The sequence below is a fragment of the Phaseolus vulgaris genome, chromosome 10 (genome assembly GCF_000499845.2).
Source record: "Phaseolus vulgaris cultivar G19833 chromosome 10, P. vulgaris v2.0, whole genome shotgun sequence".
NCBI classification, from domain to species: domain Eukaryota; kingdom Viridiplantae; phylum Streptophyta; class Magnoliopsida; order Fabales; family Fabaceae; genus Phaseolus; species Phaseolus vulgaris.
In genome coordinates this window covers 24,198,167-24,221,916 of record NC_023750.2, presented here as the reverse complement: position 1 = coordinate 24,221,916, position 23,750 = coordinate 24,198,167, and the positions used below count along the sequence as shown (strand labels likewise).

Here is a 23,750-nt window from a genome sequence, read left to right as displayed (position 1 = left end):
CAAGTATACCTAAATTGCAATACTCAAACTAAATAATTTTACTATTTAGTCATTAAAAGTTAATTCCTATAATTTTCAAATAACTAAAAATAATTAAAAATGAACAAGATATAAATGATAATGTTACATAATACACTATCTTTACATATATGAATAACTCACTCAATGACCCAAAGTAACGTAAGTGAATGCTCTAAGAAACAAAAGAAACAAGGAACCAAATAATAATATTCTTGCGAGAGGTTTACACAATCATATCTAATAATCCTCAACTTACAGTGGATGATGATTCTACAAGAGAATTTCAAAAGGGAATAGGGTGTCTGGCAGGCCATGATTCTATCTTCTCAAAAAATTTGGGTGGAACCACGCCATCAAAACCTTCCGTCAAGATCACCTTGTTGTCCGAAATGTAAAGCTTCATACCTTCTGAAATAGGATCAAAAAAATATAAAGAAGCCTTAAGTTAAGTAGTTTTTTACTTACCATCATCAAACAACAAAGTTAATCAACATTTCAAGATGAACTTGTTTTGTTCGCATTAAGAACACATTGTTTGTAATATTGTCACATCATACCCTCCAATGCTTTTCTAACGTCAATAAAGATAAGAACATTGACATCTCGCCTCATACCTGGGAAAATCAAAATAAAGAAGTAAGTAATTGGTACAGTGAGGAAGCAAGTCTAAGTGTCAAACATTTAGAGTCTAAACGTCTAAGGAAATAGCTGAAACTACTAAAGATCATGCTACACATTAGTACTTTCCATATGAGAAATTAATTTCATAGGATGATAGGAGTGACAGGACATAATAACTCCCATGTCAACCAAGAAGAGTGATAGGAATAGGAACTGAAATTTACTAATGTTTGATGGAATTCAAGGAACTAGCCTTGATTACAATCCAATTACCATAAGAAAGAAGCAACAGAAACTGCAAAAAGAAAAAGCACTCAGAGAATGATTTCTGCCCAGTGACAACAATCACCCCACAGTGATACCCTCTCACTCCTCGGCCCCCACCCCCCTCAACCACGTCTCCTCCATGATTCCCCAGATCTGTCTCTCCAATCCCCTCATGACAGCTTTCCATTCTATTAGCCCCTTCCACTCCTTCACTAGCAGAATTCTCTTTCCCAATTACACCCTTAAGCCCTTTCTTCTTTCACTCATAAACTTTAGTTGGAGGCCCACTGCCGTCCATCAAGGAGACTTCCAATTCAAAGGTCTCTCCACCCTCCAATGGATACGTTGTGAAGGGGTAAAGAGATGCTACTAGGTCCAAGCTGGGATCATTAATGGTACTTCTGAACCAAGTATTGTTTCACTAAATTGAAACAACCACTATAATATTAATATGATTAATCATTTGGAGAGAAATAACTAGTTACTAATACTGATAGAGCACTAAAGTAAACAGACATTTTTTTTCCAAGCTTTAGGTAACCCCATATCTTTGGATGATGGACTAATTATTATTTGAATCCCTTGTACGAGTAGGATTTTAGCATTTCTACCCTGGCAACGGAGAAAACATTTGAACACAGAGGGTAAAAAGCAAAACTATAAATTGGTCATTTGGATTCCACATTTGGTCAAAGCTACATTATCAATCAAAATAGACACCTCCAGTGTCACTCCTTCTGGCTTTTAAATTTAAGTATCACCCATTCATCCTTATTATCCTTAAAGGAAAATTAACTTGCCTAACAAAAATTAAACAAAAGTATCAAAATTTAAACTTCGATATTTAAATAGGATTCATTTTAAATAGTATATCACATTACCACTAATTACTTCTCCATCTGTCGGTAAACCACAAGAGAAATGAACATGCAATCTTTTCATGCGTTTCAGCCCAGATCCTAGAATTGATTCCAAGTTCTTTCTGTAGGTTCCATGCACACAAACTGCATAAAATCACAAAATCAAGCAAAGGTAACAAATAAAATATAAATACAGAATTTTTGTTTTACAGAGTATGAGTTGAAAAGGCAGATATACAGATTTAAGTAATAAGAATTATGTTAATATAATACCGGGTCATTGGAAAACACTAAGATTGGTAACATGTCCACCATTGAAGACATAAATTTAAATTATAAATATGTACATAGCATCATCATAACATACAGAAATTAATGTGTTGCCAGCGTTCATCATAGCTTGGATCTAGTTAAAAAACCCCAAAGCTAATAATTATGCACCTGGAACTTCTTCAGCTGAAAGGATTGGCTTCAATAAGCTTTCAGTTTCAACAGTCTGCAGATGAAAAGTCAATAATTGTATTGTAAGGGCAGGTGGACAAAATTGAATAAATTCAAGATTCAAAAGTTCAACATAACATAAGTCAGAACATTACTATTTAACTGTTAAAAAATTGGAAAAAGAAGTATTAGTGACAAATCTGCTTAAGAACAAAAGGGAAACAACAGAATTTGGCAAGGCTGTGGACAACAGTACTGGCATAACTTTTTCCTGTCACTTGACGGACAATTTTTAAGATATCTCAAAATAAGGGAATATGCATACCAGGGTTAAAAAGGGTTTAGCTCATTGACGATAGAAACAATTGATAATATTATTAGAGTTTTTCATTGGCGTCTTAACATGACAATGGCAAAAGCAAATTTTAAGATAAAATTAGATGCATTACCATATGTTGCATTACAGAGTATAAACTTTAAGTTCTATTATTTCTTCAACACTTCAAAAGTAAATTGGATAGATGAAGTTGTCATCACTTCATTAAAAGGAATACACTACCGTTACTGTGTGGCCTTGATTTGCACGTATTAATAGTTCCCCATACTCTTCCATGAGGCTAAACCGCTGCTTATTATCTCTTCGAACAGCCTAAGACCAAAATATATTTTAGAATAAAATGTTTTTCTTTCAATTAATTGACATTATAATTATATGGACTTACAACAAATTGTTTACAATAATGAAAAGATAAAACCAAATATAAATAACATTTATTAGTATAGTTTAGAAAAAAAGAGGTTATATAAGCATAAATAATCATTCAAAGGAAACAGAAGCCATGTACATTACATAAGTTAAGTTAAATTTTAAGACTAGGTCAAAACCACTAATCTAACCAACATGTAAATTCTTTGGATGACAAAAAAATACTATGCAAATGTTCCTAGTCAATTTCCTAAATTATTGCAGAATTAGTTGCTGAAAGTAGAAATGATAGATCAGGTAAATTCTTACTTTGTTAGCTATATTCTGACTGCTTTTACGAGAGAAAGACAAATATCAATCTTCTAAAATTCTACAGAAGTGAGAAAGGATGCTAGTAAATCAATACAAGGAATTTATCTTTGACACGCAATAAAATGAAGTGATCTTTTATGCTTCATAACAACAAATATTGAAGAGTTCATTTAATATCAACGATACGACAATGTTATATACTTACTTTTTATATTTTCACCCAAATTCTTCTTAGATAATGTGACTCAAGAATCTAATTACAAAATAAACGATATTGGAGAGGCAGCATAAAAAATGGAATGAACATGTGCTGAAACAAAGAAAAATATATGAAAATAATTGACCTCCTTAATATCATCAACAGTGTGCGATCTCAATGGAATATTAGCAAATGTCTTCATATTCAGCTTTAACAAATCTTTAACTTTCACAAAACCATCATTCCGCATATTCAAATTCAATTCAGATGCCATATGTCGCAAAATTCGAGTCCTGCACATATTAAACAGAGATAAATGCAGTGTATTTATTTCCTAGAAGAATCAAGCACAAAACAGCGTAACTAAGACATATCACAAAGCTCACTCGCTCTGTTGCTGAAATCTGAAGGCAAACAAATTCCATATGTTTCCCAAACTTTTTTCCACACAGAAAAAGAATAACAATGCCACTGTATGTTTCATACAAAACTAAACACAACAACTAATGAAACTCACATTTGGCAGCAATGAAGGAATAAAATAAAGGCAATGTTTAAGAAAAATAAAAAATTATTAGAGAGAAGTAATGCTTACAAGAGCCTACCAAGAGCGTCAATTTTATCCTTTCCTGAGCCACTCCCACCACCACGCCCTCTTGTTTTTTCTCTATCATTTCTCATATCAAAAGCCTTTCCACGGCCACTGCCACAATTGAACATAAATATCAAAAAGCATAAAACCTTCAGCATGATTCCACAATGGTAGCGACTGAGTGAATTGATAAGTGCACATAATGTAGAGCAATCTATGAAACAGAAACTTATTCATAGTATTGAATCACAATTTGAAGTAGGAATTCCATTACATTGCAGAAGAAATAGTCAAAAACCGAAAATTGAACAAGAACTATAATGAAGCTAGTTAAAACTTAGAAGAAGAGATGTAGGGATAGATATCTAAAGTGAAGAGGGAGACTGTAGAGTGCAGCCCTTAGAAGGGAATACTAATTGATTCACTGCCTTCCCTCTCCTTTTACTCTTTTACATGCCTTTAATCCTTTTTTATCCGCAGTGCCTCCTCCAAATCCAATCCACTTCCCTTGTTTTCGGACCAACAATTCCATTCCTGTAATAACAAGCAAAAATTGATGTATACAGACCAATGAAACTGCACATCTTGAGCTTCAATCCTCAAGAGTTTTGCACACGAGAATACTCCAAGATAACTGCATAATTGTTCAAGAGTTTCGTACACTAGAATACTCCAACAAAACGCTTCTATTTCACCTCCTTGAGTGGTGAAAACATCAAAATATTGAATCACAAGAATTTATCCACAACAAAAAGATGGCAATCTCCAATACAATGATATAACCGTAATTCCAAATATTGAAAAACGACGTAGGTTGTCATTGCAAGTAGTTACATCGATACATTCCCTAAACCGAACAAATCCTTCGAAATTCACAACATTTGAACAGAGGCATTCCGAAAAGAGAAAAGAGAAAGGAAATTGGTGAGTTTGGAGGAAGGTGAAGGAGAGACGAGAAACAACCTGGGAGAGGCGTGAGCGTAGGAGGAGAAGGGGTTGTTCCGGCCATTGTCCATCGGAGCTGAGGCACCGAACCTGTGCAGGAGAGAACCAAATCCAAGATTGAGGACACGTGGACGGAGGAGAGCGCAGTGGCGTAAAATATTGATGCTGCTGTTGCTCACCGAAGCAAACATGGATATTGGAGATTGCAGAGACAGAAGAATGAAACCTGGAAGAAGATTTTGCAAACAAGTCCTTATATTATAACATTTTCCAGTTTTTTTAATAACATAAAAGAATTACCCCCAATAACACATCTCTTCCTTTGTTTTAAGTGTTATTGTTTAATATTTATTAATTTTTTAAATTTCCATGTTAAAAGAATTTTGAAAGTTGAATTTAAGATATTTGTGAAGACGATTAATATTTTTTATTTGAAAAATCTAAAGGTTTTAAAATATATTTTGAAGGTATATTACTTTTTTATCCTTAGAGTCAATATTCAATTTAATATACAATTTAATATAGTGGTTTTTAAAAAAAAAATCAAATTGGTATCAAAGTTTACAATTTGGTACTTTCTGCTATATTTCCACTAACGACGTTAATTTGTGATGATGTGGCACCATATTGGATTTCTAACACATCTCCTTCTTGCGAGAACCAGAGATCCATGAGATTAGACATTTGAGAGTACTCCGGGATGACATGATAGACACAAAAATCCAATCCTATTTCATAGACAATCCTATTCGAGGTTCTATTGTAGACTAAATGTATAGAATGAATAACGTAAATAACAAAATAAAATTGATTTTCAAGATCAGAAATATAACCCAAACAAAAAATAGAATCAAGAAATGAGTCACAATTCAAAATCTGAAAAATGAACAAAACCTATTCCAATTTTTCTAACCTACCAAACAGGCAAAAAAAAGAGAGAGAGGAGAAAAACTAACAGTCCAAGGACACAGCGGGTAACGTTGCGACCCTTGTCGAGACACTTCTCAGGGTTGGGATCCTTCTTCTTGCACTTCAGAAACTCCAAGTTCTCAGAGTGGCACCGGATCCCAATGTGCTTCGACGATGCCATCAACACCGACGACGATGGGATAGGGTTTCCCGAGGTATCTACAGCGCTCGCCATGTGCACTTTCAATCTTTGTTAGCCACAACCAAAAAGGGAACACCAATTCGATCACTGTCTTTTCCTTTGCTTCCTCAGAGAATGAAACAAAATTAATGGGAGAATGGGGAAAGAGAAAATGGAGAACGGAAAGATATTTACGGAATTGCCCTGATCCCTGCTTCACAAGATCAGAAAATAATACAATATCATATAATATATATATATATATATATATATAAAATATTTTTTTATTAAAAGTAAATAATTCTATATTTTACTGTAAATAATTTTTTATTGTGTAAATGATTTTCTATTATAGTTAATTATTTGAATTTAAAAAATAATTACATAAATTTTGTATAAAAAATTTGTGTAAATAAAAAAGTATATTCTCTATTACTAGCGGAAACCACTCTTTTACTCAACTTTTACTATGATAAAAATTTAACATACATACAAAAATAATTTTGGATGAGTTGAAATTGAAAAAGCAAAAAAGAAGTACAGAGAGTGATTGAAAATAAAGGTTATTTTATTTGATATGTAAGATTTGGTGTGAAAATGTATGATAGTATGTTCTCCATTTCTTCTTGTTGTCTTAAAATAAGGAATTAAAGGAAGAATTAGTTTTTATTTTTTAAGTAATTCATATGAAATGACAAAATATTTCATTGTATTAATAAAATTAGATATATTAAATAAAGATAGAATCGAAAAAAATTATATATAAAAAAAACAGTTATAATGGAGAATTCTCTTTATATATAGCTATAAATTATATATATAAAACAAAACATATCACATATATTTTTATTTTTATTTTCAAAAATTTCATCTCAAAAATTAATTTATGAAATAAGAATTATAAATAATTATAATTTAGTTACATAAACAATAAATGTAGATCTCTTACATACCTTTTCGCATAAAATACTATACACTTCAAACATGAAAATAAAACAAGATTTTATCATATGTAACTCAACAAATCTAGATAAGTTTAACTTGTTGTTTTAAAAAGTAAAATTTAATCGCAACCTGGAATAAGATTTGTAGCGATGAGAAATCTCCACATAAGATGAATGGAAAGGTAAAATCTTACAAGAGAATGATTATTTTATTCATGTCCTTGTTCTAGTTATACTGCTCAGTGATTGTTTCGATAAAAGATAAGACATGCCTTTATATTATTACTCTTGTTCAAAGCACAAACTGCATTTGCTACAGAGTTCAATGAATGTGTTTTCACCTTAATTAGCCAAGTTTCAACCTAGAAAACAACTTAAAATCAAAAGGTTAAAAATACAATTGATGTCATGACATGAACTACAATTTTGGACTTGTACAATAATAATTTGTTTCAGGGAAAAAAAACTCGTTGTTGATTTTTATTTTGGAGTGCTACTTGTGGTTTGACTGCCTCCTGTTTTACTTGCTACTTCAGTTGACAGGAACCACCAAGTTATCAGAAATATGCATTTTGAACATAGAAACCAAAAATCTTGTCAGTTTTTATGTTTGAAGATGTTTAGTTTTGTCCTGCTTGCACGCAATTCTGTAGAAAAAATTGAGGAAAAGAACATTGTCAATGATAATATTCCAATACTGTTGTCACAGGAAACCCAAAATCTTTCACATTCTCTCTCAACCTTAATACAAAAGGAACATCTAACAGATAGAAGCATATAGTATAAATGAGAGTGTATCTTTGTGATTACGAATAAATTATATTTGTGACAGAAAAAATGCATCAAGCAGTACTAACAATGAAAGGTTTCATCTCCAAAAAATAACATCCCTAGCTACTATCCTCTGAAATATATGGCATTCCAAGTTAACATATGATGTAATTTTAAGAACTAGCAAAACATTAGTTATGAACAAAATTGTAAGATCCATGGATTCATAATAAAATGGTGTAAAATAAGCACTTTACATGCTCAAATGATTATTTGATATGGAAACGACCACAAGGGACTTTATGTAATGTAACAATTAACAAGACAGTCCAGACATCCAAGTTATAATACTAATATCAGAATCTTGAAGCAAAGAGCCACATCCATTTTTTTAACTATAATATCAACTGAAATATCACCATTCAACATTTTCATTTATCTAGTAGACAGAAAATTCGAGGACAGGGGTATATGAGATTTTTTATGGCCAAAAGCAAACAGATATGCAAATTATCATGATATACAATTTATAGATATTCAGTGTGCTAATCAAATTGGAAGCATGTCAAAATCAATCATCAGTCTGTTGTAGATTGGTAGTTATCACTCAACAAAGAACTGGAAGAAATTTCACACACAACAACTGCAGACAACATTCCACAAACAACAGTAAAAGAGAACAAAATTTCCCAAGCTTTTCCAACTAGGTCGGTTGGTTACATGAATCAAATGATGCCATAATGTCCCATAGTGATTCATGTCAGTAGACAGACAAAGTAACAAACCACCTCTAATAAATGGTTTTGTGTCCCAGTTTGCCTCCCCCTATAGTGGCAAGGTTACTTTCCATCTGATATACTCTCTTTACTAAAGCTTCTAAATGTCTTCTTTACATAAGTCCAACCCCTAATGTTAGATCCAACTATTTTCTCTACCATATGTGATGGAGGAGGGCCCAAGCTCACCACACTATGAAAGCCAAGCTTCCAAGACTAAGACCGTCTAGCCATGATGGGAGCGTCTAGCCTCAAAAAGGAGCGTCTAGCCATGATGAGGAGCGTCTAGGCCATGAAGAGGAGCGGCTACATAAGGAGCATCTATGAAGAGTCCTAGACCGTCTAGCTTCACACATACATGGGCCAAGCTACGGTTTGTGAATAGAAGGCTTTGTTACATAAAGGCCCATTAGGGGTGCTTAGTAATTAGAGTAGTGTAGAAAGCATATTTGTACATTCTAGAAAGACCATGGAGGGGGTGAGCATAAAAACTAGACACACCCCTCCCCATGTGCTCATTTGTGCACCCATGTGCCATGTGCACCCATGTGCTTCACATTTACATTTCATTTGGCTAGCATTAGGGTTGCATTATGGTCCTCCTTAGCCTATAAAAGGAGGAGCCTACACCTTGTAATTTCAAGTTTATTGTGAGTAAAGTTATGCTGCCAATTTGTGCTCAACTTTGCTTCTCCCTAGAATCCTAGGCTCTAAACTTCAATTCCTTCATCTTTTCCCTTGAGCTGGCCGAACCACTCAATACCCACACTTATCATGCACCTACAAGATCAACACCACTCTTAGGAGGATCTTGCTCACTCTCATTCATTGCTTCCGCCCCATACTCTACATTGATTCAAGAAGAACTTCATGAAAATGCCATCATTTGGTATCAGAGATTGTGTCACAAATTTCCATTGTGTCTAAACTTTGGTATCCTGCTGTTTTTGTTTCCAGTTTTCAGATTTCCCTGTTTTCACCTTCTCTGTTTTGGCTGTTTTAACCCAGAAAAATATTTCCACCCATAGGAAAATTTTGATTCTCTGGAAAATGCAAGTTTAAAGTGTTATAGAAAGGACAAAAAAAGAATTAGGTCAAAAGAAGCAACAGAAAAAAAATGATAAATCTTTTAAGATCATAGTGCAAATCTGAAGCGCTCCAGCTGGCCTAACCGAACACCAATTTTGCAAAATTTATTAAAAAAAAATGGTGCATCCGTTTTGAGTGAATCCAAAGCCAGATTTTAGATAAGATCCTGAATATCTTGCATAACAAATTTCAGAGCCAAATTCTAAAAATCCAGATCAGCATAAATCTGGGAACAAACACGTTTTCTGGCCCACAACATTTTCCAGTGGTGCTGTTTTTTTTATTTGGTCATCTAATCTAGTGCTTTTCTTTAGGAATTCTTTTGTGTGCCAACCTTTAATTGAGTACCTTTATTTGCTTGCTTTAATTTCTTGACTCTCTTTCTAGTTGTCACAATCTAAATCCTTTTGGTGGTACTGTTTTATTCAATTAAATTTGTTTCTTGCTTTTGTTCTTTGACCTCTAATTTGGGTGCTGGAATTTAATTCTTCTTTGGTGCTTATGTGAATGGGAACTTGATTTGGTTAAGGTTTAGCCCTTTGCTAGGTGCTGGAAATTGGAGGATTAAAGGCCATCATTCTAAGGAGAAGACAAGGTCAAAGCCGAAACAAATAGTCTTGAAATAAACACTACAAACACTTGGAAGCTCAACAATCAAAGACAACAAGGAAGTGCACTAATCAAAAGAGGATCAACAAAGGGAGTTCTCTTATTTCCTTTGCAACTTGGTTTATTGTTAATTACCTTGTTAATTACGTTTTAGACGGTGAGTGTGTCTTCAAGGGCTCAAAGTGTCCAAGAAGCCTCACCTAGGGCCGAATAGTATAGCATTCTTGATTAGTAATTGTTACTTGTTTGTAATTGCTTTTCTTTTGCTTTCATAGCTACGCTTTGCATGGTTAGTTTTGTTTAAATTTGTGTTAAACCGACTAGTTTTGTTGCATAGACAGTTAACATTGTTTTTTTGCATTTATTTCTCAACTTATTTGTGTTCTAAGTGTTTCACTAAGAGAAAGTCTTGTGTGAAGATATTGGGGGATAGTTTTTGGCAAGGAAAAGGCTTGGTACTTAAGTAGTCCTTTGTGACTCACCTCCCTTACCTGGAAAACTACCTTCTTTAACTTTCCTAAACTTTCTCAAAGTAAAACACCTATATACACAAAGTTTTAGCCATGTCTTCTTCTTCTCACTCTCCAAAGTCTATTGAAAGTGAAGTAAAATCTTTGAAAACTCTTTTAAAAGAAGTATCCCAAGCGGTACAATTGATATCTTTTAGACAATTGGAGAATGAGAACAAAATCAATGAGTTGGCTAAAGCTCAAGAAGAGAAATCACAAAACTCACAAAAATAAAAAAAAAACTCATGCATCCCATTCTAAAAGTAATGAGACTCTAGGGGAGGGAAGCCTTAGAATTAATGATTATTACCAACCACCCCCTAGAAGAACTAGACAAAGGGAGCAAGAGAGCCCAAAGGAAGTAAGGGTAGACCTACCCCATTTCTATGGTAAGGAAGATGTAGAGGCCTACCTAGATTGGGAGATGAAAGTAGAGCAACTCTTTGCTTGCCATAGGGTGAGTGAAGAGAGGAAGGTACCCTTAGCAACCCTTAGTTTCCAAAGCAATGCCATGTATTGGTGGACCTCTCTAGAGAGAGACCGACGTCTTCATAGGGAGCCTTCCATAGAATATTGGAATGACCTTAGGGGAGCCCTAAGACGTCGCCACATACCTTCCTACTACCATAGGGAGTTGATGGACAAGCTCCAAAGACTCCAACAAAAGAACTTAAGTGTGGAAGAGTATAGGCAGAAAATGGAGCTCTACATGATGAGAGCATCCATTAGAGAGGAAGAAACCACCACCATATCTAGGTTTCTAAGTGGGCTCAACCTTGAAATAAGAGATAGAGTAGAACTATTACCCTATCAAGACTTGAATGATTCGGTTCAACTTTGCATTAAAGTTGAACAACAAAATTTGTGCAAAACTTCAAGTCAAAGGGTGGGTTCTTACTCCAACTCTTATCCCAAGAAAGACTTTAAGAGGGAGGGTAGTACACCTAGAGACGAATCCAAAGAAACTACCAAACCCTTAGTGAAAGATGCCTCCACCCCATACATCCGTGCTAGGGACACCAAGTGTTTTAAATGTTTTGGAAGAGGGCATGTGCAAGCGCAATGTCCAAACCAAAGGGTTTTGTTTTTAAAAGGAAAAGATGAGTACACAAGTGGTGAGGATGAACCTAGTATTCAAGAAAAAGGGGAAGGAGAAAGGATAAATCCTTTGGAGGGGGACTTATTGATGATTCAAAGAATCCTCCACAATCAACCTAGTGCATCCATCGAGACACAACGAGAGAACATTTTTCATACTAGATGCAATGTTTTAGAAAATATATGCTCTCTTATTGTGGATGGTGGGTCATGCTACAATTGCTGTAGCACTAGATTGATTGAAAAATTAAAACTACAAGTAGTTCCTCATCCAAAACCGTACAATTTACAATGGATCAATGAGGATGGAGAACTACGTGTAGACAAACAAGTGGAAATCGAGTTTTCTATAGGTAACTACAAAGACAATGTTTTATGTGATGTAGTACCTATGGAAGCTTGCCACATCTTATTAGGTAGACCATGGCAATTTGATAAGAAAACCTCGCATAATGGTCTAACTAACGAGATTTCTTTCATCCACAAGCACAAAAGGTTTGTACTTAGCCCTTTACCACATTCTCAAGTGGTAAAAGACCAAATACAAATGAAACACAAAAGGGATGAAGAAAAAATAGAAAAAGAGAAAAATTTTGAGAAACAAAAGGCGTGGGAGAATAGTGTTCCTTCCCACAAGGTCATTCAACAAGTCAAGCACATTGAAAATACTTTTACAAACATGCTTCTTGTTGAACAACCTAGCCTTTCCTTTTGTAAAGGAACACTCGCAAGCATAAGCACAAAAGAAAAGTCTTTAAAGGAAGCTTGCATAGATCAAGACTATTTCTCAAATGTGTTAAGATATCCCCAAAGGAATGACAAGTTATCTATAAGCACCTACCAATTTTTGTATGAAGTAGTGCCTAGAACAACTTGCCATGTCTTATTGAGACAACCATTGCAAAATGTACAAATTTTCATAAACCATGGTTGTACCAACAAGACTCTCTTTGCACATAAGAGAAAAAGTCTACAAGAAGGAAAACTCATGGGACAAATGAGAGTTGATAAAACTCTAGAGCTTTTAAGAGGAAAACTTTTGTCACCCATGAGAAAAGAAGTTCAAAGACATTACTTTAGGTATACCTCTTGTTTTCAAACTACACCTAAAGCAAAGTCCCAAGAACTCTATCCTCCTTCACCTTTTGTAAAAGATCCTTGGGAAGACACACATTTCAAATTAGAGCTTCCTAGGACGACAAAAGGTCTTATTTCATTTTTCATGGATAAACTCATCCTAAGAAACGTGACAAACTTCCATGATTTATTCTCAAATGAAAGAGCTTCAACATTAGCAAACATAGCTCTCCCTTTTATGCTTCACGAAATCATGAAAGACACTCACCAATCTTGGGATAAGAATCATTTTCCTTATAAGCATGCATACAATGGAGTAGTCCACAAGATTACTCATATCTCTCCATTTAAAGTTGTATGTGCCCAATGTCCTCTTGCCTTTTTAAAGTTGTTACCATTTCTTAAAAAGCTTATGCCTAAGGGAAAAGTAACTACTTTTGGAAATTTTAGAAAATATAAGAGGATTAGAGGGCACCTACAACCCTCAAAAGGGAGGTATTGTGAGAAGTTGGCCAACACAAGAGAAAAACAAAAATGGCAACTTCACACAATTATCTGTTTTCCAAAGGCTCACCCTAACTCCTTTGCTTTGTTTCAAGATTCACATAGATTGATATTTGATCCGGGAGGATACACCTTGACGAAGCAAGAGGCTGCTATCCGAGATCAAGAATGCACATCTGAGGATAGATCTTTTCAAGAAGGAGGAGATGATGGACACCATCCAGCCACAACCATCCCCCGAGCAAAAGCCTTGGATTTGAGGACAAATCCTTTTCAAGAGGGAGGGGATGATGGAGGAGGGCCCAAGCTCACCACACTATGAAAGCCAAGCTTCCAAGACTAAGACCGTCTAGCCATGATGGGAGCGTCTAGCCTCAAAAAGGAGCGTCTAGCCATGATGAGGAGCGTCTAGGCCATGAAGAGGAGCGGCTACATAAGGAGCATCTATGAAGAGTCCTAGACCGTCTAGCTTCACACATACATGGGCCAAGCTACGGTTTGTGAATAGAAGGCTTTGTTACATAAAGGCCCATTAGGGGTGCTTAGTAATTAGAGTAGTGTAGAAAGCATATTTGTACATTCTAGAAAGACCATGGAGGGGGTGAGCATAAAAACTAGACACACCCCTCCCCATGTGCTCATTTGTGCACCCATGTGCCATGTGCACCCATGTGCTTCACATTTACATTTCATTTGGCTAGCATTAGGGTTGCATTATGGTCCTCCTTAGCCTATAAAAGGAGGAGCCTACACCTTGTAATTTCAAGTTTATTGTGAGTAAAGTTATGCTGCCAATTTGTGCTCAACTTTGCTTCTCCCTAGAATCCTAGGCTCTAAACTTCAATTCCTTCATCTTTTCCCTTGAGTTGGCCGAACCACTCAATACCCACACTTATCATGCACCTACAAGATCAACACCACTCTTAGGAGGATCTTGCTCACTCTCATCCATTGCTTCCGCCCCATACTCTACATTGATTCAAGAAGAACTTCATGAAAATGCCATCAATATGTTCCATACAAACTTTCTCTAGAATGCTTTCACTCCTAATCTTATCCTGTCCAATCATCATCCATTTGTTTCCAGTGGCACTGGCGCTTGTGATGGCATCACAGTGTATTATGTCACTTGTCCACAGCAGTACTCTCATCTTTGTTACATTAAGTGTATTCTCATCACAAGAAGAGAGAAATAAATATTTTCTGAACATAAGTTTGTTTTCCACCCAGCAGAATGGACTTATTTCTATTCTTCAAGAGCATTACATAGATATGAAGTGCCAAATAATTTACTACAGTAGGCTAGTTGGAAAATAAATTTTGGTTTCTGTTTCACACACGTTTACTTCTTCATAGACAAATACTATTCGAGTTCAATTGAAGAATAAATATAGAGAATGGTAACATAAATAACACAATAAAATTGATTCTCAACATCAAAAAGTGATCATATAACCCAAACAAAGAAATAATAAAGAAATGAATCACCACCACTTCAAAATCTGAAAAAATCAGCAGAAGCTATTCCAATTTTTCTAACCTACCAAGCAGGGAAAAAAAATCAGCACAGACAAGAAAACATACATAAAGTCCCAAAAACCCTCTTAATTGTTTTAAGGTTCGTTGTAGAGGCCAGCTTACCATAGCAGCAACTTTGTTGGAGTCCGTGGAAAACGCCCTGTGCATTAATAATATGGCCTAAGTACTCCACTTCGAAAACAACAAAATAGCATTTAGATCTCTTGGCAAAAGTAGAATGGATACGGAGAGTCTGCAACACTTCTTTTAGATGTTGTATGTGCTCTGTTATGTTTTTGTTGTAGACTAGAATATCATAAAAAAAAACCAACAAAAAATTCCTTAAAAACCTCTGAAAAATGGAGTTCATTAATCCTTGGAATGTAGCTGGGGCGTTGGTGAGTCCAAATGGCATCACCAGGTACTCATAATATCCCGAGTGTGTTCTAAAAGTTGTCTTCAACACATCGTCAGGATTTTAGAAGAATTTTTTCATGTGGTATTTGATGAAGTTGATCACAAAGTCTTAAAACCCTCAAAGATCAGCACTAAAGAGGATGAACAGAACATCATTATGCAGAAACTGGATTGTTGTTCAGAAAAAAAAAACGATTGATTCATCGAAACAACCAGTTGAAATTCTGCAGCAGGATGAGCTGCCTAAAGAATGGAGAATTCCAAGAGATCTTTCAGTGGAGAACATCATTGGGCAGATAAAGGAGGGTGTTTCTACACGTAACTCTATCTCAAACTTCTGCAGGCACACTGCTTTTGTCTCTCAAGTTGAACCAAAGTCTATTGAAGAAGCTCTTAAAGATGAAAACTGGGTGAATGCAATGCATGAAGAGCTGAATCAATTTGCAAGGAATAATGTGTGGTTTCTTGACCCCAAGACAGATGAGATGAACATCATTGGATCTAAATGGGTATTCATAAACAAGCTAGATGAAGCTGGTGTGATTACTAGAAACAAGGCAAGGCTAGTTGCCAAAGGTTACAATCAAGAAGAAGGTATTGACTATGGTGAAACCTTTGCTCATGTTGCAAGATTAGAGATTGTGAGGCTGTTGTTGGCTTTTTCTTGTATGAGTGGATTCAAACTCTTTCAAATGGATGTGAAGAGTGTTTTTCTCAATGTTTTTATCAATGAAGAAGTGTATGTTGAGCAACCACCGGGCTTTGAGGATCATCAACATCCCAATCATGTTTTTAAGTTGAAAAAGACATTGTATTGGCTTAAGCAAGCTCCAAGGCAGTGGTATGAGAGGCTTAGAAACTTCCTTTTATCTCATGGCTATGAAAGAGGGATGATTGACAAAAATCTTTTCATCAAGAAAGCAAATTCTGAAATTATTTTGGTCCAAATCTATGTTGATGACATCATTTTTGGTGCTACCAAAGATAATTTGTGTGAGGAGTTTGTTGCTGCCATGCAAGGTGAGTTTGAAATGTCCATGATGGGAGAGATTTCATTCTTTCTTGGGTTGTAGGTTAAGCAATCAAAGGATGAAATTTTCCTATGCCAATCAAAGTATTGCAAAGAAATCCTCAAGAAATTTGAGATGGAGAGTTGCAAAGAACCTAGCACACCTATGCCTTCAAGTTGTTATATGAATGCAGATGCTGCTGGAAAAGGGGTAGATCAAACAAAATATAGAGGTTTAATTAGTTCTTTACTCTATCTCACAGCAAGTAGACCGGATATCATGTTTGTCGTATGTCTTTGTGCAAGGTATCAAGCAAATCCAAAGGAATCTCACTTCAAGGCTGCAAGGAAGATTCTCAAATATCTCAAAGGAACAACCAATGTTGGTTTATGGTATCCTTCTTATTCTCCTATACATTTAATTGGATATTCAGATTCTAATTTTGCAGGGTGTAAGCTGGACTGAAAAAGCACAAGTGGCACTTGTCATCTTCTTGGATCAAGTCTCATTTCTTAACATAGTAAGAAACAAGCTTGTGTAGCTCTTTCCACTGCAGAAGCTGAATACATTGTTGCTGGAAGCTGTTGTGCACAAATCCTTTGGCTTAAATAGTAGCTTGCAGAAGTTAATAGGTTGGCCCTTTTGAACAACCGTTTGAAAGGCTTAAATAATTGGATGGAAAACAAAGTCAAGACCTTGGAAGAAGAGTTGAACAATTCAAAAACTTATTTTGAAAACTTGGAAATGATTTAGAAGAACTCTTTTTGCAAGTGTGATTCTAGCTTTTGTGAAAAATGTGAAGCTCTTCAAAAGAAAGTCCATTATCTTTTAAAAACTGTGGACAAGTTTTCCAAAGGCCAATCAAACCTTGAAACTATTCTTGCATCACAAAACTGTGTTTTTGGGAAGGTTGGACTGGATTTAACCCAAACTACAAGAAAATATTAGTTTCAAAACCTTTTTCCAATTTTTTTGAAAAATAACCGATTGTTTTGTCGAAACAACCTGTTGAAACGTGCTTTTATTGCATGAAAAAGGGTCATATTGTTAGATTCTGGAGAATAAGAAGGTTTTTTGTTCCCAAAGGTGTTTTAAAGTGAGTTCCAAAGAATTCTAAGGTTCATAATGTCCCAGTTAATGTCCATGGACCCAAATTTGTAAGGGGACCAAATCTTGCTTCTTGATTTTGTTTCTTGTAGGTATCCTTGAAAGCCAAGAATCATATTGGTGTAGAGAATGAAGTCTCAAGGGAAAATATCTAAAGCCAATTCTTGTGCCTGAACTTCTCAATTACATACAGCAGGGTTCTTTAAGTGTCAAGTGACATCCTTGGCTCATGCATAGTGGTTGGTCAAAAGAGAAACTTCAAGAATTAAGAAAATATGTGTATTTTATTTCTCAACTTATGTGTGTGCTTCATATGATCAAATGAACATTCAAATGTTTTTTCTTGGCTAAATCTATTGAGGAATATCTCTATACAAAGGTATAAGTAATTTACATAAAAGCATTTCTCATCACTGTGAAAAATTATGTGCTTTGAAAAACATTCACTTGTTGTCACAGTAAAATAACCGATTGTTTTCACGAAACAACCAACTGTTTTACCCCTGACACCTCTGAATTATGTTGTCATGGATGTTTACTCATGGTAACAGTTGTGTTTCTTTTCAAAACCTGATGTGGGTCAAATATGCATTTAATGTACCTCAAAATCAAATCATAATGGAATATATTCTATGGTTTCCTTGGAAATTTAATTTGATCTTTATAGATGGTCAAATTAAAATAAAGGGACTATAAAAGTTGTATCTTTTTGGGTCTGACGCACTGCATATTCCCACTACAACAAATTCTTTTTCTTTGAAAAAACAACTCACTAAAAGCCAATGTATCTTGATTGCTTTTTCTGCTTATATATGTGTGGTTTCAACTGAATATTTCACATAAACAACCCATTGTTTTCTGCTACCTCACTTGAAACTTGTTGTCTCCACTACTTCTTCTCAAAATTCATCTTTGCATCATGGCCTCAACACTTCCCTCATCAAAAAGGATGAAAACACGTGTTGTAAAAAGGGGTGGACACCTAGAGAATTGGTTTTCGGGTGATGATGAGAATATTGAAAAATTCTTGCATGAATTAAGTCGGAAAGCCATCAATAACCCAAAGGTGATATCCTTCAACTAGCTGAAAAGGCAGAACCTCAATGATATGAGAAATGTTTTGAAATAACAACAGTAGAAAAGGTTTCTTGAAATTTCAGAGAACACATATCCATATCTTGTGAAGGTCTTCTACACAAATCTTCACATTGATGGTGAGAACTTGTGCTCACATGTAAAAGGAGTTTATATGGAGATCACTCCATATGTGTGGATTGTTGTCACAGGATTGAAGTATGTTAGGCTGAGAATCAACAAAGGAAACATTGGTGTAGTGGAGGACTTCAATAAGATGTAGTATTATAGGAGAAACATTGGTGTAGTGAAGTGACTATCACCAATGCAAAAGTCAATGAGGTTAAGTGACTATCACTTCTCCTATATTGTTCTTATTTCAAAATTTCTGCAATACTTTGAAATTAACCTTGAAGAAGAATTATCTGAGGTGGTGAAGCCATCTCATGAAGTTAATAATGAATCTCTTAGAAAAATGGGATTCATTAAGGTTGGCGGAAAATGGGTAAGTAAAGATGAAGAACAAGTCAGTCCTTCATGTGGAAATGAAGTTGAAGCAGATGTGGAAGATCAAGTTGCCCCAAATACTGGGCTGGATGATCAAGACAATAAGTTTCCAAGTGAACATGCTCCGGGTGAAGCCTATGGAGCTAGTCCAAGTGCTGGAAATATGAATGATTATGCTGCTCCTACGTCACCTTTTAAAAGGTTGATGATTAATCGCTTGGATATTATGGCCTATGATCAAAGGAATCATCATGAGTTTTGTTTTGCCAGATTTCATAATCTTGATGAACAAATTGAAGTTGTGCAAAACCAACTCTTTGAGCTCCAGTATGGCAAGGAAGATTGAAGTGATTGAAGGGTTTTAGTGCTTCAATTTTAAATTATGTTTAGGTTGATGAACTATTTCTTTTAATCTGTTTCGGTTATTTCTTCTTAATTCGGTTTTTATCCATTTTCTTTGCTTTTTTTTGAGACAAATAGGGAGAGAAATTGGGGGTTTATGTGTTGTAATTTTGCTACTCTATGGAGTGTCTAAATTTATTTAGAACTGCTACCATTATGCTATGATACACCATTGATTATGCTTCTTAGTTCTACTGCCTACACATTGGTTTTGGCACTGTGTTTCTAGTTTTCTGCATACACATGTGCAGATCTGTGTGTGCCTTTTAAAATCTGATTTATCCTGTTGTTATACATGTCTTGTCTGCTATACAATTTTGTTTTACAAGATCTTTAAAGTTCAAACACTACAACACAAGAAAACTAGGGATTTGTCTTCATCAAATAGGGGGGAGATTGTTGAACAAGGTGCTTTGATGTCTCCAAATCCAAGTGGAAAGCTTGAAGACCCTGCAGATGAGTGTGTTGTTTAGTTGTTTGAAACTTGTTAATTCACTCCTTAAGATGATCCAAGGTTAATTGAATCTTAATCTTTTTGAAAATATGGGTTTTCTAAAAGGGTTTGAAATTTCAACCTATTGAATGTCAAATCAACTGGTTGTTTGACACTTAGTGATTTTTAAAATGGTTTGTAAAAGCTTTGTTTTGTTTTGGCTTTGCTGTCAAACAAATTCAACCGGTTGTTTCAAGAAATCAACTGGTTGTTTTTCTGAAAATCTTAACAGAATTTTGTTAGGTGGTTCTAGTATGTTTTTAATGATTTATTTAACTTATTTGACTAATTGATTGGAGTATAAAAAGGTTGTTTTACGCTCCTATGCATTAACTAAGAAAGAAAGATTAATCAAAAATAGTTTTCAAGATTTCAAAAGCTTTTGGATCATCTCAAGTGTGTGGAATAGGATTGGATTTTGTACTTTTGAACTTTAAGCTTTGATTTACCAAGGTGTATTATATTCCTTTCTTCCTTGAACATTGTATTTATGTGTGTTCTTATGTGGTGCAATTTCAAAAGGTGTTTCTGGAATCTGTGTGGTTTGCCAAAACTGGTGTGTGTTTTTGAGGGGTTCAAGATCATCACTTTTGGTGTGTATTTTGTAATCTAGGTTTGATTACATAGTGAATTCTCAGTGGTTTGTTGAGAACTGGATGTAGCTCTTGTTTAAAAGTGAACCAGTATAAACATCTTGTGTAAATCTCTTTATCCCTACACTCATTAAATTGTTTTAACTTTGCTTTTCAAATCTGCTTGTATAAACAATCGATTGTTTCGTGAAAACAACTGGTTGATTTTCCAGAATCAAACTTAAAAACAGTTTTCTATTTGGCTGAACAGTGGTCTTACAACCCCACTTACCAGTCTCTTTAAGGAGATCAAGGATGTATTTCCTTTGAGAAATAAAGATGCTCTGTCTAGAGTAAGCAACCTCTATTCCAAAGAAGTACTTCAGCTTCCCAAGATCCTTCATCTCAAATTGAGCAGTCAGTCTCTCACTCAAAGTTTGTTTTTCATTCTCATCATCACTTGTAATAATCATATCATTTACATAGACCAAAAGTAGAGTGAGTTTACCATCCTGAGAATGTTTTATAAACAAAGTATGTTCACCTTGGCTTTGTTAATACCCCAAAGATACCATAGCTTGAGTAAACCTTCCAAACAAAGCACAAGATGATGGTTAAGACCATACAGGGCCTTCTTGTGTTTGCACACCTTATTCCCTTCATTAGTAGCACCATAACCAGGTTGAATCTCCATGTATACTTCTTTCTCCAAGCTTCCATGCAAAAAGACATTTTTAACATCAAATTGATGCATCTCCCAACCAAAGTGCACGGTCGTCAGGGAGAAAATAATCCTAATTGTATTTAGTTTTTCCAATGGAGCAAAAGTCTCCTCATAATCGATCCCATAAGTTTGAGTGTACCCTTTTGCAACCAACCTTTCCTTATACCAATCCAGTGTGCCATCAGACTAATATTTAACTGTGTATCCACCTACAACTGATTGCCTTCTTATCCTTTGATCTCTCTACAACCTCTTAAGTCTCATTATGCTCTCATTTCTTCATTCATGGCTCGAACACAGTTCTCATCTTTTAAGACTTCTTGTATTGATGTAGGGATTCTGATAGAATCAATAACTGAAACAAAATTCTGGTGTTGCATAGAAAGCTTTTTTGTAGACATAAATTGGAATATAGAATATTTGGTACAAGATATTTTTTCTTTTCTCAAGACAATAGGTAAATTATCTGGTTAGGTTCAAAAACAATATTTAAGGTGCCCTCAAGGGTCTCACAGGTATGAATTCTTACCTCCGGTTCAGACAATTAAAGTTGTTATTCGACCAGGATGGGTTCTTATTGTCTTTGTTGATATTGTTTCCAAAAATATTTGTTCTCATTATTCTTCTCTGATAATGATGTTGGCACATGATCTTTGTCATTTAAATTATTCTCAAATGCATTTGATTAAACATCTTCCTCACATTACCCAAAATCCCACTTTACATTTACATCCAACAATCACCAACGCAACTCAAGCATAATATAATATACAGTAAATATAAATCAAATCAGTGCACAATTATGAATTTGACAAGTTTAGTATTGAAGAAGGTCTTCCCTTCTGTGTGTTCACACACTTTGTGAATGAACAAAATAAAGGTTAAGAAAAATAGTATGAAACCAAAATTATTTATTTAGAAGCAAAAACAAGAGTGGTGATGTAAACAAGAGTCTCTTGAAATTTGTATGCCTCGTCTGAAAAAATAAAGTGGTGGAGAAGATGAAGACAAACATAAATTATAGCAAAAAATTATAAAGTTGTAGGTGAGAAGAATCATATTTTATGTCTTAAAAAAAAGAAAAATAGAGAGAATACTCATTTACCTCAGTGTGAAGAAGAAAGAAAGAAATAAAAAACGAAAAGATAATTTTTTACCATAAAAAAAAACTTGTTATGATAACTCTAATTTAAACCGTCAAAAAAAATTACTTGATAGTTATATTTTGAACTGACATAATAAGTATAATTCTTTTAGTTTAAAGTGACATAAAAAAAATGACTTTCTAAAAAAAATAAGTACATCAAAATTATTATAATAAGTACTTAATATGCTATTTCAAATTAAAATTCTCTTACAATATTTACAAATTTGTCACCTAATCACTTATTATAATAGGTTGCTTTCTATATAGCAACAAATTTTATTAAATATTATTTTTACACTCGTATATGATCATTTGAAGTTGATATAGCATATCATAAATAGTTATTTTCTATATTAATTATTTTCATAACCAATTTAAAATTTATAAAATATTTTTATAATTAAATTTTAGTGAAAAGTTTAATCAATACAGATTGTGCACGTTTTACCTCAGATCTAGTTGTGACAATGTAAAATTACATATTATAAATGTATGATAGAATATTTCATTTTAGGGTAGCAACTCACTTTTCCTTTGCCTACAAAGTGTTCAACAAATGTTACTTTATTTTATAACTAATTGAAAATATTTTAGGATATGATACAAATTCATGATAGAATGTACAATATGAAAAAAAAATGAAGCTATAAAGTGTAATTAAATTAATTAATCTTTAAATAGAATTATAAGAGCTTAAAATTAAAGAAAAACTAAAATTACATTTACTGAAAAATTTCTAGTATCCATAAAATAAAATAAAATTGTATATGAAATATAACAAACATATTAGTTTTTGTTGTCTTATGTTTATTAGCTACTTCAACTAATACTAATAATGTTATCAAGTATTTTTAATTTAATAAGTATCTTAACTATTTTCAACCTTTAGCTTTCAACTACCTTTTCACCTTTAAAATGTATTTCAAGTTTCAAATAGTTTTTCAACTACTTTTATTAAAACTTGTCTTGGGAGATTAATTATTATGATTGAAATGATGAAGATAATAAATTTTCAACATAAGTGAATTTAAGGAGTTGCTGACTTTTTTGGCAACATTACCAAACTTGAGTAATAAATGTTCGTTTTTAACTTCATTTCTGTGATAAAGAAAATATTTATTCAATTATGCAGAAAATTAAATAACCAAATTGAATAAACAAGATTGATTCACAGGAAATTGATTTGGACTTCCAACAGAGAACTAATGATCATGATTATTTAAGAAAAAGTGAGGGTTAAGCTTCACTAAATCATGTCTTAATGCATGCAATTATTCTTTCAAATCATTAATATGTTTGTATTTAACTTTGAATTACATCATAAGTTTAATCAAACAACCAAATTCTC

The 23,750-nt window shown here is 34.1% G+C and overlaps 2 protein-coding genes across 4 annotated transcripts; both read right to left on the bottom strand.

Annotated features, from left to right (window-relative positions):
- Nucleotides 1-90: 90 nt before the first annotated feature.
- On the bottom strand, nucleotides 91-6,280 carry LOC137818647 (uncharacterized). 3 transcript variants are annotated; one of them, XM_068622188.1, is made up of 9 exons: nucleotides 5,921-6,280; nucleotides 4,983-5,190; nucleotides 4,023-4,130; nucleotides 3,573-3,720; nucleotides 2,770-2,859; nucleotides 2,211-2,265; nucleotides 1,791-1,913; nucleotides 579-635; nucleotides 91-429 (listed from the first exon to the last, which is right to left on the bottom strand). In XM_068622188.1, exons 2-9 carry the CDS (start codon nucleotides 5,153-5,155, stop codon nucleotides 305-307), a joined length of 879 nt encoding a protein of 292 aa, XP_068478289.1. In that variant the 5' UTR covers nucleotides 5,156-5,190; nucleotides 5,921-6,280; the 3' UTR covers nucleotides 91-304. The 3 variants fall into 3 exon arrangements, with proteins under 3 accessions (XP_068478289.1, XP_068478291.1, XP_068478290.1); XM_068622190.1 differs by lacking the exon at nucleotides 5,921-6,280 and adding an exon at nucleotides 4,477-4,553 and having other exon boundaries at nucleotides 4,983-5,000; XM_068622189.1 differs by lacking the exon at nucleotides 2,770-2,859.
- A 14,313-nt stretch (nucleotides 6,281-20,593) lies between these two features.
- On the bottom strand, nucleotides 20,594-21,285 carry LOC137817302 (uncharacterized mitochondrial protein AtMg00810-like). Its single transcript, XM_068620556.1, has 3 exons — nucleotides 21,181-21,285; nucleotides 20,824-21,043; nucleotides 20,594-20,673 (listed from the first exon to the last, which is right to left on the bottom strand). The coding sequence occupies exons 1-3, from the start codon at nucleotides 21,283-21,285 to the stop codon at nucleotides 20,594-20,596; spliced, it is 405 nt and encodes a 134-aa protein (XP_068476657.1).
- Nucleotides 21,286-23,750: the final 2,465 nt, after the last annotated feature.